This window comes from Eschrichtius robustus, chromosome 8, assembly GCF_028021215.1.
Source record: "Eschrichtius robustus isolate mEscRob2 chromosome 8, mEscRob2.pri, whole genome shotgun sequence".
In the NCBI taxonomy this organism is placed as follows: domain Eukaryota; kingdom Metazoa; phylum Chordata; class Mammalia; order Artiodactyla; family Eschrichtiidae; genus Eschrichtius; species Eschrichtius robustus.
In genome coordinates, this window is record NC_090831.1 from 2,809,952 (window position 1) to 2,823,017 (window position 13,066).

Sequence of the window (13,066 nt, forward strand, 5' to 3'; positions counted from 1 at the left end):
CTTGACTTTGGCCAAGTTCGTCTTGTCAACTAACCTGTAACTCACGAGGACTTTATGTACCTAAGGAACTCCAGACACACGGTGTGTGTATGTGCAAAGGAACGTTTTGTGGGACATCCAAGTGAGATGCGCCTGCTGTGCACTGAGCTTGTACTAAAGGGCGTGTGAAGTCGTCTTGGCAATTTCTGTGAAATCACTGCCGGGTGCGATCCCACGTGAGGGTCCGTGCAAGACATTTCTTTCAGTATTATTGTCAGGAGACACCATTTCCCTTGAGGCTCTATGGTGAGCCACATGATTCGTTATGTTTCCCTCATGGCCCTGGCTTTTTGAGAATTCGAGAGTCTGATGCTCCGTCAGGAAAACCATTAACCTCCTGATGACCCACGTGCACCCTCCCCGACCCGACTCCCTGGTCTTGACCTTTTTCTTCCTATTGGTTCTCAACCCCCGCCCCACACCCAGGGTACACTTGGCAACATCTGGAGACATTTGGGGTTGTCTCAGCTGCTTGGGGGGGTGCTACTGGCATCTCGGGGAGAGACCAGGGGGCTGCTAAATGTCCTGCAAAGCACAGGACGGCCCATTGCCTGGCCCCAAATGCCAACAGCGCCGAGGGTGGGAACTGGCTCTGGTTCCTCTAACGTTAAGGCTCTGTGGGGAGCTTCTGAGACCCTGAAAAAATGTGTGAGGACCCTTGATTCCTAGAGCTGGTGACGGCACGTGGGAGGGTGACAGGCACTGCCCATGGAGAGAGGTGCGCTGACGCATGCTGTGACCGCAGGGCTGACGTACACACACTGTGACGAGTGGCTGACACACACACACACGCACACCGTGACCGCAGGGGACCCACCTTGAGGAGCCTGAAGGCCGTCATCCAGCACGTCCGGCTCTGCTCGTCCTCGGCACAGAGCAACCGCAGCTCCTTGGCCTCGTTCCTGACTCTGTTTGGCTAAAGGAGACGAAGGAAGACCCCGTGAGCGTCACAGGGACTCGGGAACACGCCTCCCGTTAGGCAGGGCTGAGCCCGCACACGGCAGGACCTGCCGAGCACCACTCATGCGCTGCCGGGCACGGACCGGCCCCGGGCGGTTGTGGCCACTTAGTACTTAGCTGAGGGGTCAGCCGTCCTCCCACGGGAGGTCCTGGGGGAGACAAATAGGAAAGAAACCGCAAGGCGGGGGTGGCTGACGGGGCATCTAGCTCCGTGCAGAGAATGCTGACGCCTGGGAGGGGGACCTGCTCCGGGGTCTCAGAAGGAGGCGTCTTCAGTTGCCTCCCAGGAAGACTGAGGACGCAGCCGTGGGAAGGGCCTGCTGGGTGAGCCGGCATGGGGAGAAGCCCCCGGGGCTCAGGGCTTCTGGGGCATCTGAGTGGCCCCAAGGACGGACCCGTGGAAAGGCCCAGGGGGTGAGACCAATGTCGCCCCAGAGCAGGGGACCGGAGCAGGGCAAGCAGCGGAGGCAGGTGGTCCCAGCCAGAGGCAGGGCTGGGCTGTGACGGAGGAAAGCCTGCAGGCATAAGCTTGGCGGGATGTCCACAGGAACCCTCTGACCGCAGGCCCGCGGGGCAGTGCTGGGGTGGACACTGGCCCAGCTCTCTGCCTCGGGAATCTGGAGGGGGAGGGGGGCCTGAACGACAGCCCGAGTCCAGCTGACGCTGCGGGCGAAGCAGAGGCCGCGATACCCGGCACGTGGGCCGGGGGAAGGGAGCACCGGCCACCTGGGCCCCGACGGCTCCAGCCCCTCCCGAGGCCACTTCCCACCAGCCTCCCATGCACCTGGGCCTTTAGCTGGTTTGAAGTCAGTTCGTATTACTTGTAACCAAAGAAGCTTCACCAAGTGAAGCAGAAGATGGCATTTTCGGATGGAATGGGCTCCTTGTGCCCTGTCTCCTCCTCGGGCTCAGAAGGTAGCCTGGCTGTGGGACTCGGGCTCGCTCACTGGCTGCCCGATGTGGGCAATGGGGCCGGGTCAGTTCCCACCCTGTGAGCACCTGGGAAGACTCAGGAAGACGACGGAGGTAGAAGCCTCAGTAGAGGGTCTTGTGCACAGCGGGTATTCAGTAAATATCTGCTAGTGCAATGACCAGCGTCACCACAGCTTCGCCGAGGGGGGAGGAGCGGGCCCCCCATAGTGTGTGTGTGTGTGTGTGTGTGCACGCGCACACAGGCATGCACACGTATGTCTACATGTGTGCATGTGTTTGTTCACATAGGTGTGTGCATGCACATGCACGAGTGCACATGGGAGCATATGTGTGAGTTTGTGTCCTCATGCACGTGCACAGAGAGAGGGCAGAGCTGTGGTCACCCCTAGTCTAATGTCCTGGGGACGACAAGCCCACACAGAAGGTGTCGGCTCACTCAGTACCTGGAGGCCACCCAGTGACAGGCTGGGACCCGTCCACGGGCATTGTCCATCACGGACTCTGCTTTTCTCTGAGCATCTGAGCTACTCAAGGACGGACACGTCATAAGCACACAAGAAATATTTTTATACGAATGAATAAATCTAGTGTGAAACTACATTTCTGTTAAAAACAAACAAAAAAACCCAGCGCCCAAGAAAGGAGGTCCCCGGTTTAATTCCCAAGTGCCCAGTGGGGTGCTGTCTGGGCATCTCGGAAGGCCTGCGGATGGGGTACCTTTATGCAGAAGCCGTAGTCCGTGGGGGCACCGTACTGCTTCCTGCCGGCCATCAGGGAGAAGATGCGGCTGTCCTCCAGGTCGGCCAGCAGCTGCAAGTGTCTGGGCTCCTGCAGGGAGGTGGTCAGACTCACGGGGGAGAACTTCTCAGCACAGCCAAGAGCCAGCGTTTCACGCCCCCGTCAACAGAGGGCAGTCTGTGCGTGCCCTCAACACCTCTCCCCTCTGACAGTCTACAGACTATACTCATCACGTAGAATAAGTGCTAAATTAAAACCACATCCCACAGCCCCCCCTCAAAAAAACCCACCCTCCCAGTTCTCAGACAGAAAACGGTTACAATGTTATTTGACACTCTGCCAAATCAAAGCCCCATAAAGTGAAAACCAGAAGATCTGGAAGCTAAGGTCAAGGTTAGGAGCACACACTCAGAGGCAGGACCCACACCACCTTTGCTGTGCTGCGTAATCAGAGACCAGCTGCGTCCGCAGTCGTCCCGTCCTCCTCCTGAACTCCCCATCCCGCGTCTGTTTCCTGCTCTAGGCTACACACGTCCCTGGGCTCAGCATTGATGGCGGATGATGCGTAAGCCACACAGCAGAGCTGGGAAATCAGGAAGTTACCCTCCCCACTGCATCTGATGAAGACCCCATCTGCAGAGGGAAGGGCGGCCGGCCACGCCCCTTCTCTCCTGCGGCCATGCCCCTCCTCGGTGACCACGCCCCTTCTCCCCAGAGGCCACGCCCCCTCTCCGAAGGCCACCCCGCTTCCCTCCTGACTTCCCAGAGCAGCAGGGCTGTGGCCTGATGCTGGGCCAGCACTTTCCCCTGGGGTCCCCAGCTCCTCCCTCCTCTTTCCTGCGAGAACAGAAGAGACCGCAGCTCTCGGGTGTAAAAGCAAGGCCAAGGTCAGCTGGGTACGTTCCCACGGCAGGCGTCCTCGGACGTTACAGGAAAGAGTAAGTCAGAGGTGCAGAGACACCAAAGGAGACCCTGGCAAGGCCAGCCCGCAACACCCCAACTGTTCTCGGAGTCGGGCAGCCGTCTTCCATCCCTCACCTCCTCTTCCCACTGGGGATACACACAAAACCGCAATTTATTCCACGAAATACCTACAATAACATGTATTAGATTGCTATTAGGGTGGCAATAATCTATCAAATATCCTGCGGCTAGCTTGGATGCCAACTTCCAAATTATAGAAACTAAGTTAGCATCTTTCTAGGGACTCAGGCAGGCAGGAGGCTCTGCTCCCAGCCCACAGAAGGGGCCCGGGCTGGCCAGCTTGGGGGTGGGGGGGTGACACAGCCCCGGGATCCCTAGGTCTGTGTCACCACCTGGTTTCCCAGGTAGGGCTGTGCACCAGGAACTCTGAGTTTAGCTGCTACACAATCAGCTTAATCAGTCACGAGCTGGGAGGAGCCCAGGGTGCATTTTAAAATGAAGCCCACGTTTACTCGGAACCCTCCCAGCCTGGTGTGACCGGCGGTCACGGCTTTAAAACTCACCTTTGAAGCTCCCTTTGTGGAGCAATAGAGGCCGGATCGCCGCAAACACACGTACAGCTTCTTCCACGACTTCCTTCCCAGCTCCTTCACGTGCAAAAACCCTTGAATCTCAGGACAACTACTGGAGTTTAAAAAGTTCTGCGGAAGAGCAAGTTTTACAAGTCAGACGATGCTGACGTGAAAGTATGACAGCAGACACATGAAAGCAGCGTCGCTGGCACTGGAACATTTTACGAATTACTGAAATACTCTTTTTGGGTTAAACTGAGTGTTTTCAAGTGATACTTTTTCCTTTCAAAAGTCTTAAAATTCCCATCTAAATTGGGGTTGCCTAAAACATAATTAAGTGTTTAAACACACACAAGCAGATGGACTTTCCTAACTCTGACAAAAACCACAACGTCATAAATCTCCTAACGGACAGTGTGTTTAAGCATCCTGCCCTTTATTCTGGTTTCCCATAAAAATCCCAGTCTGGTGTTCAGAGCTGGGGCCACAGAAGGGCCAGGAGCACTGATTAGAGGCAGGCGGGCTGGGAGCGAGCATCTGGCCGGCGCTTGGGCCGCGTGCCCTCCAGCGAAAGCCGCGTATCCAGTGTCCGTCCAACTCCTGGAACGAACACCCTGGTGACAGCCGCTCTCCCGCTAAGTCCTCCCACCAGCCGCACCTCCTTCTTCAGGGAAGAGAGGTCAGGAACCAGCTCTGGGGCGACCCTGGTGGGTCCCCTACACTGACTGAGAGGGACACAGCTCCTCCTGCAGACGGTAAGGGCCAACTGGGCAGGTCCTGGTGCCCCCGGGCAGTGCTTCTGGCACCTCAAGACATCACCGTGCACGCTCACCAAGCACCAAGCCGTCTCGGATCAGGCAACTAAAAGAGCAGGAAGCCACTTTACCCTCCTTGCGCACGGGCCACGATAACTTAGTGTGACAACTCTCACCCAGGGCAGACAGATGCTCTGGTTGGAGGGCCCGGGACACAGCACAGAGGCTTTCAGCTTCCAGAGGCAGAAACAAAGCAGGAAAAGGAGCGCTCAGGGCAGAATTCTGTAGGAACTACATTCTAGTACTTTCTCTCATATTCAGTGCCACCTGGAGAGTGCTGGTTGCCTTAGTGAATGGTTTATTCCCTTACTACTTAACGTGCTGTTGAGAGAGACACGTCTTTAGGGGTGCAGAGGAATATCCCGACTTCCCGGGAGAGTATGAGGCAGCAGTAAGCGTGGAGAGGCACCTGATGGCCCCCTCCACTGCGGGGAGGGGAGGGGCAGGCCAGGTTTACTCGGAACAGACTTCAGGAAGCAAGGAGACAGTGAAGACAGGTGTGCTTGTTTTTAGAGTATAAGAAGTTCCTTTTACAAGATTTTTATGGCAACCCAATCATTTTTTACTACCAAGTGGACCCAGTATTTTCACAGAGATTTCCAGGGAGCTGTGCTCGGAGACAGGGGGCGCGGTTTGCAGAGAACCCAGGACCTGCGGCTCCTCCACCCCGCCCTCCCGCTCCGATGGCCTCTAAGTCAGTGTATCCTGTTTCTAAGTGCTTGTTTTGCTTTGAAGGAGCCTGGCTACATGCAGCTCTCCCAGGTAAACACTTATTTCTGGTTACTCTAAATTCCACAAGGAGCCAAGGCTCGTACATGAGTGAGAACGCAACTGCTCCAAGTTTCTACCAGGCCCCCAGGACAGCCTGAGAGCTTCTATGCAGAGACTCCAGCAGAAGCCTCTTCTTTGCCCAGTACCTGCAAAAGCTGGGTCTGACTGCCGTTTGACTGCTGGCACCAGGTAACCATCTGTTCTGGGAAGAAGTTCTAGGCCATGGAAAAACAAAGATGTCAGAGGTTAGCTTAAGAGTGGGGAAAAGCATACTTCCAGGTATGCCAGTACTGAAAACTTTCCTCCAGGTAAAATTAGGTACAATTTGTATTTAAAATGACAGTCCTTTTTGCTCCTTTATCACACCATGGAAACACTGACTTCAAAAGGCTACATTTTCCCTTCAACGCTGCCCCAAGTTTGGAGTGTCTGTGACGCCCACTATGACCCACGTCTGGCAGTGCACCAAGGCAGAGGGCTGCCGCGTGTCCTAACTCAGGGACACAGATGCGTGGCACAAGATAAAGAACCCCTGAAACTAGGAGATGCGCACAGAGATGTGAAGAGGCCTTTTCTGGTGCATTACCCAAAAGTAGTTACCAAATTTCTTCCTTTCAGTAAAAAAGCAGCTAAACTATCGGAACCAGAAGTTGATGCTGGGACTTCTCCCCCAGTTGCTGCTGCTGTGCCTTAGAATTAGGATTGGCGCTCATACCACGGCAGGTACAAGGCTCCCCATCCTGACATCCCACAAGGCAAGGGCCCCACCCCGCAAAATAGAGAAAAGAAAAGAAAAATCAAGGAGAGTAGCTCAACCCACCTGGATTTTGACTTCTCTACTGATTCTTCCCCCAATAATCCCAAAGTAATACTTGCTATTTGCAGAGAATAATGAGTTTTTATTTTGTTGACTAAGTTACTCCAACTGAACTAAGAACTTTCAAAATAACTGAAGAAGCCCACCCCACCTCTCTCTCTCCATTTAGAGACTAAGCCCCTCTCCCACTCTTAACTATTGGGCGAAGGTGATGGTTACCTCCGGCCAGAACAGAGGCATTTAGTTAAGCATCAGAGAGAGAGTTTCAAGCCAGGACTGCTTAGTTAACTAGCAACTCAGATTCTCAAACCCAACTGCCACCCGCTACATCTCAGTTATTTTGTGACCCGCTACTATGAAACTCAAGGATAAACTGCAAGATTTCAAGAGTTCCAAACCCCAGACTCAAAGAGACAAGACTCACCGTGGGATTTTTGAAAAACTCGTATTTTGCATAATTCTTCCTGAATAAAAATTTACTTTCACTTGCCATGGTGCTCTCCACCTGGACCACCAGTTCATGGTCTTCCAAGCACCTTTCTGCAGAGGAAAAGTATTGTGTGAGATAAACAGGCAGAACCTTCAAGGCAGCCTCACAACCAATGACAAAATCTGCTTGACTTTTCTGTTCCTCTTCAAACATCGTGAGCAGAGACGAGGTCAAGAACCAAAAGTAAATCTAAACCTCTCTAACGTGTTATCTCAAACGCATAGGAGGTCTTGGGACACAGTATGAGAAACTCCGGTCAGTCCTCACTTTCATATACTTCTTCTCAATTTGGCATCAACAAAAGACCCTGCGCAGATGATTCTGCCTTTACATTAAGAAATGTCGACTCTTGTAAAGAACAGGGGCTCTAATGACCGGGAAAATGTCCCAAGACACAGAACAGTGGGAAGACTCTGAGCAAGGAGGACACACGGGCGGGTGGGTAGAGGGGGGGTGCAGAAGCAGGACGGCTCTGATTTCGTGAAACTCAGCTGCCTGAGAGGGTGTTAGGGCGTAACACGGGCGGGAGCCGGCTACCAGCAGGCAGCCCGTCCCCACGCCCGGCTGTACGCTGGAGCCCGCGCTAATCACGCACACCCCGGAGCTGCTCTCACGGCGGGCCTGTGCCGCTGGGAAGGACACACACATCGCACAGCACGCAGGGGAGCGTGCACGAAAACACACACTCGGTGCCTGACTCAGCAGCGGCACCACCCTGGGGCGGCGTTCCCCTCACCGTCTGAGCACCCTGGTTGCACGCGGAGCATGAGAGGCATGTGGCCGGACGCCCTCACGTGTCTCTGCACAGCCTGCCGACCGGGCGGCAGGGAACCAACCACGCTCAATAACGTGACAAACGACAGGAGCAAACGAGCCCAGGGCAGCTTCGACGTGTGAACTGAGGCCCAAACGGCGGAGGACGAGATGCCACGAGATTGACGCAAGCGGCTCCGTCGGCCCTTCCCAGCTCCCACTTCGTTTCACACAACCAGCGCGGAATCCCCAGAGAGTCTTGTCTTCCAGGAAGGATGAGGTGTAGGGTGAAAGCGTTCCTGAGTCAAAGCCATCTCAGAACGTGGGAGAATTCCTGTCCACGAAGGACACGGTCACCAGGGCACTGGTCTGAGCCGGGCCCCGCTGGCACACAGAGCACACGAGGACAGGTTGTCCTCGGTAGAGACATAGTTAAAGCCTGAATTTCCTCCCCACGCTGAACAGAAAGCTCAGGCGCCTCAGGAAGGGCCAGACCTGGCACCACCAGCGACCTGCAGACAGGCCCACTGGGCCCCGGATGAGGGGGGACCTGGCAAGCAATTCAGGAACCGCACTCCCTGCCTGATGACCACCCACCCCAGGACAGAGGAGAAGAACCAGGGGCAGCCTGAGCACGGTTACAATGGCTATGTCTGCTGCCAAGATAGGGGTTAGCACAATGCCATTCATTTAAAACAAACCCATGACTTTCCTTGAGATTTTTATCCAGAGAAAACATTTCTGTAGTTATGGGGAAAAAAACAACTATGACCCAATAACCTGCTGATGGTTGGTTTACAGAATTAAAATTCTTTACCAGGTAAAATACGGAGACAGAAAAGAGCGGGGGGCACCTAAGTGAGGACAAGGCAGATGCCGAGCTTCAGGAGCACAGGCCCCTCCCAGCGGGAGCCACCGGCTCGACGGGGCCCCCGGGTGCTGCCAGCGGGAGCCACCGGCTCGACGGGGCCCCCGGGTGCTGCATCCCAGGCAGGTTCCTCTCCTCCCAGGCCCAGCTACCCTGGTAGAGCCGCACACAGCAGCGTGAATGGACGGTCCGCGGTGCCGACAGGAGGTGCTTCTCTGCCCCAGGCCACTCCACTGGCCCCACGAGGCCTGGGAGACCTACAGGTGGGAACCAAGGCCGCTGCACCCTCTGCGGCCAGCGGTGGGATCAGGACCGAGTTCCTCAGAGATGCCAGAGCTGTCGGCCTGGCCTCCCACTGAAGGCCCGGCACCTGTGCTCACAGCTTTTGAAAGGCCACCGGGACAACCTCAGTTCAAAGCTCTTTTTGTCCAGTTCTGATTTTCTCTGTGATTCTAAAGACACATATTTTCAGATGACCTCAGGCAATAGTATTCAATGATCACATCACCAGCTACAAATGTCATATGATCACAATGGCCTTAAGTAAAACTGTCATGTGACTTTTCATCCAAAAGGACTTTTTGTACAAATGGAAGAGGAAGACGTTCCTCAAAGCGTATTTGTAGTTCTCTGATTTCCGGAACTAAGGCCGGCATCCATGCCGCCACCGTACTCCACATGAAAGATATTTAAAACTCAGACAACTCAAAAAAGAAAGCGTATTTTGTAGACTTTTCAGTGGTGGCCATCCCACTCCTGGGCATATACCTGTACAAAACTCTAATTCAAAAAGATACATGCACCCCTATGTTCATAGCAGCACTATTCACAATAGCCAAGGCATGGAAGCAACCTAAATGCCCATCAACAGAGGAATGGATAAAGAAGATGTGGTACACAAATATATATACAATGGAATACTACTCAGCCATAAAAAAGAGTGAAATAATGCCATTTTCAGCAACATGGATGCAACCAGAGATTATCATACTGAGTGAAGTCAGAAAGAGAAAAACAAATACCACATAATATTGCTTATATGTGGAATCTAAAGTATGGCACAAATGAACCTATCTATGAAACAGAAATAGACTCAGACACAGAGATCAGACTCGTGGTGCCAACGGGGGAGTGGGGGGGAGAGAGAGGGAAGGATCGGGAGTTTGGGATTAGCAGGTGCAAACTAGTATATACAGCATGGATAAACGACAAGGTCCTACTGTAGAGCACAGGGAACTCTATTCAGTAGCCTATGATAAACCCTAATGGAAAAGAATATAAAAACTGATGCATGTATGTGTATAACTGAGTCGCTTTGCTGTACAGCAGAAATGAACACAATACGGTAAATCAACGACACTTCAATTAAAAAAAGCAGCGTATCTTACTTCTGGGGCCGTGCAGCAGACACAGGAGTCGTCAGCAGAAACCTGGGCGGTCCTGAGGGGTGGGGTGGGGCTGGCAGACCCAGCGCCCAGCCGAGGGCACCGGGAGGCGTCACCATCCCACCTCACCACCCCCTGCAGCCCCTCACCACCCGGCGCAGCCCACGTCACAGAGACGGGAGCGCTGAACAGCTGCCCGGGGCTTCCCGGGCTGTCAGGAGCTGTGAGTAGCGTAACACGCCCACAGCAAACATCCTGACGTCTGGATCTGCCCCATAAGCAGCCTTCCTGCTAGTTGTGTATTTTAGTGGGGAAAGGGTGTCATGTGGTGCCTTTCAGAGGTAACAGACACAGAGACAGAGATGGACGAGGATCAGCCTGCAAGGGCCGCCCTGAGCCCCGATGCTGAAGGCAAGGCGGCTGCTTCTCCCCGGCCCATCTGTGCAGGTGTCAGCACCTGGAGGCGCCGGTCAGGCCACAGGGCGGCCGTCACGCCCTTCTCATCGGCCCAGGAACGGACCCAGAGCAGTGAGCTGCCCGAGGAAGGGTTCCTGCTTCTTCCTGAGGTGTTTCGTCCTGATTCACACGACAACAGAACCCCTCAACTCCTTGAGAGGCACAGGACCTGGCTGTGACCCTCCTCGGTGGACAGTGCTCCAGGTGTCATTAAGTCCCAGCCCCTCCCGCTGATCCACTCTGACAGCCGTGGTCACTCAGGGCCCGCCTGTGGGAGCCCCTGCACTCCCAGGGGGATGGAGTTTACAGGTGGGCCCATCTTCACGTTCACGGGGTGCACCAAGATGCTAAACCAAAGTTCCTGCTTTTCGACACTCCTTTAAAATAGAGTTTGTGTACCGGATACAGCTGCAGGCCGGCTGTGTAACACCCCTGCGTCCTCTACCTATTAGGGTGCCTTGGCTGAAGTGAGCCTGACTGCTCACCTGCTCCAGGCAGACAGGAGGGCAACGCTTCCCAAGGCAACGGCCCCATTCCAGCCCCTGCTGGCTGGGCTCGGGGGCTGTCGGGTGGCACCGGCTGGGGACAGCGTTTCCACGTCTGAGCTCTACCCACAATACTGGAGCCGAAACATCCCGTCCAGCCTGGACTTCTGGGGCCACTAATGGTTGGAGAGATCAGGGAAGGTATGAGTTCCCGGGAAATCAGGAAACACGGGACACGGTCACCTAAGACCACTGAGCACTCAGGGCTCTGCCTCAACCTTTCAAACCAGCAAGTGGTGCAGGAGCCCACAGCGGGGACCAGGAAGGGCCCTTGGACCCGGCTCTGGCAACAAGCCCAGTTCAGGGAGAGGGCAGAGAGGCTCCCACCAGCAAGAGGTGCTGCCCACGCCGGCAGCTGCCACGGTTCCCGCCCCTCCATGAGCCTGATGCTCTGGCCCCGCGGGTACCCTCGGGGGCTGCAGCCCTCACACACGCACGTGGTCTCCTGCTCGTGGAAAGGAAGCCGTCTCGAATGGCTGTCCTGGAAACTGCCCCGTGCCTCCTAAACCGTCGCTCGTTTCTGAGCGCGAAAAGGTTTAATACTGTTAAGGATGTGATATCTTGGCTGCAAAGATCGGCGTAGTAATTGTGCTTGGAAATCCTCAATTTCTAAGGCTATACATCAACTCAGTGCTGTCAGAGTGGCCTGCTCTCCCCTCCATTACTGCGGATTGCTGGACCCACCAGCCTTGGGGATCTGCAAGCATCGTCTCCCTTCGGCCTGAGCCGCCAGCCTCGTGGATGTGCAGGTCCCAGAAGCATCCCCGACGTACACCCCGTGAGAAAGTGACCTTCTAAAGGGAGAGTCAGTGACTGCGGAGGTAGGGCTGGTGGCTCCGCCCTGAGAATGCGGGGCGGCGGACTCGTGTGCCAGGGGACCCAGGGACACGCCCAGGACACTGTCAATCACAGAGAACGCTGCACACCCCACCCTAGGGGGTTTATGTTGAAACACCACGGGGAGCTGTGAAAGGCACTCCCACAGCCCTGCCCCACGGGAGGCTTGAAACAGGGAACCGGACCTTCCTCTTCCCACTACTGGGCATCTGACCATCAAATGCTGGTGGATAATGGAAGGAAGAGGATTTTCACCTAAATAACAGCTTAACGGATCAAAAACAGTATTAAATAATAGGCTTGGATCACAAACAAAAGAACAGGCAGGGAAGACACAGGGCCGGGGGTGCAGTAAGCTCTTTGTGAACAGTGGGAGGTTTCCCTGGGCCCTGCCCTTGCAGGAGGGCATGACTAACTTGGTGGAACTAACACCTGCAAAATCCTCTACAGAACCCAGGCATCAGGACAACGTGTCCACTCGCTGCTCATGAGAAAGGAGCTGACAGGAGAAAGTGAGGAAGGATCTTCTAAGGGGATTTCATGCATCTGCAATTCAGCTCACTGATTTCTTTTTGTCAAACAGGATCTAAAATTTGATCCAAATGTTCTTTTTTATTTTTTTCATCATTTTACTTGCTCCGCTGTTTTTTTCCTTTTTTTTCCCTTTTTACTTGGTTTTATAATAAACTATTGTCCCCTAAAGGGGGGTATGTCAATCCATCTGTGAATAAGAGGAAGAACACAGAATGAAACATATGGATATCACATCCCCGAGAACAGTGTGTGCATGTGCATTTCGTTGTTTACTCCCTCAGAATAAATTTCCTTCATGTGATTGATCATTTCCCAAGTTTATCACCTACTATACGATGTTGTAGAAATCAAGTGCTACCACAAGAAACACTGGAATCAGAATTTCTCAAGTAGTCCCTATGTGACAATGTTCTGTGTATCTGCGTCCATGCCGTATGTTCTCTAGGTGTGTACAGTGATATTCATGTATTATAATGTCTGCAGAAGTTTTTTCATAGTTCTTTTCAAATTAAAAGCACAGCCAGACTTTTGAATGGTCTTTCAACAATATTCATTATATTTGGGTCCAACTATGCACATGCATTTTTAAAATTACAGTAAGTCCCCTACATACAAACGAGTTCCGTTCT

The 13,066-nt window shown here is 53.9% G+C and overlaps 1 protein-coding gene across 8 annotated transcripts in view; it reads right to left on the minus strand.

Annotated features, from left to right (window-relative positions):
* The window catches only part of GRB10 (growth factor receptor bound protein 10), a 207,913-nt gene that overhangs the window by 30,351 nt on the left and 164,496 nt on the right, over positions 1-13,066 (minus strand). For all 8 annotated transcript variants that reach the window (XM_068550222.1, XM_068550223.1, XM_068550224.1 and 5 more), the window contains 5 exons: positions 6,994-7,109; positions 5,899-5,967; positions 4,158-4,295; positions 2,650-2,760; positions 857-955 (listed from right to left, as the gene is read on the minus strand). In XM_068550222.1, coding sequence (XP_068406323.1) covers positions 857-955; positions 2,650-2,760; positions 4,158-4,295; positions 5,899-5,967; positions 6,994-7,109 — 533 coding nt within the window. The remainder of the gene's footprint in view (positions 1-856; positions 956-2,649; positions 2,761-4,157; positions 4,296-5,898; positions 5,968-6,993; positions 7,110-13,066) is intronic.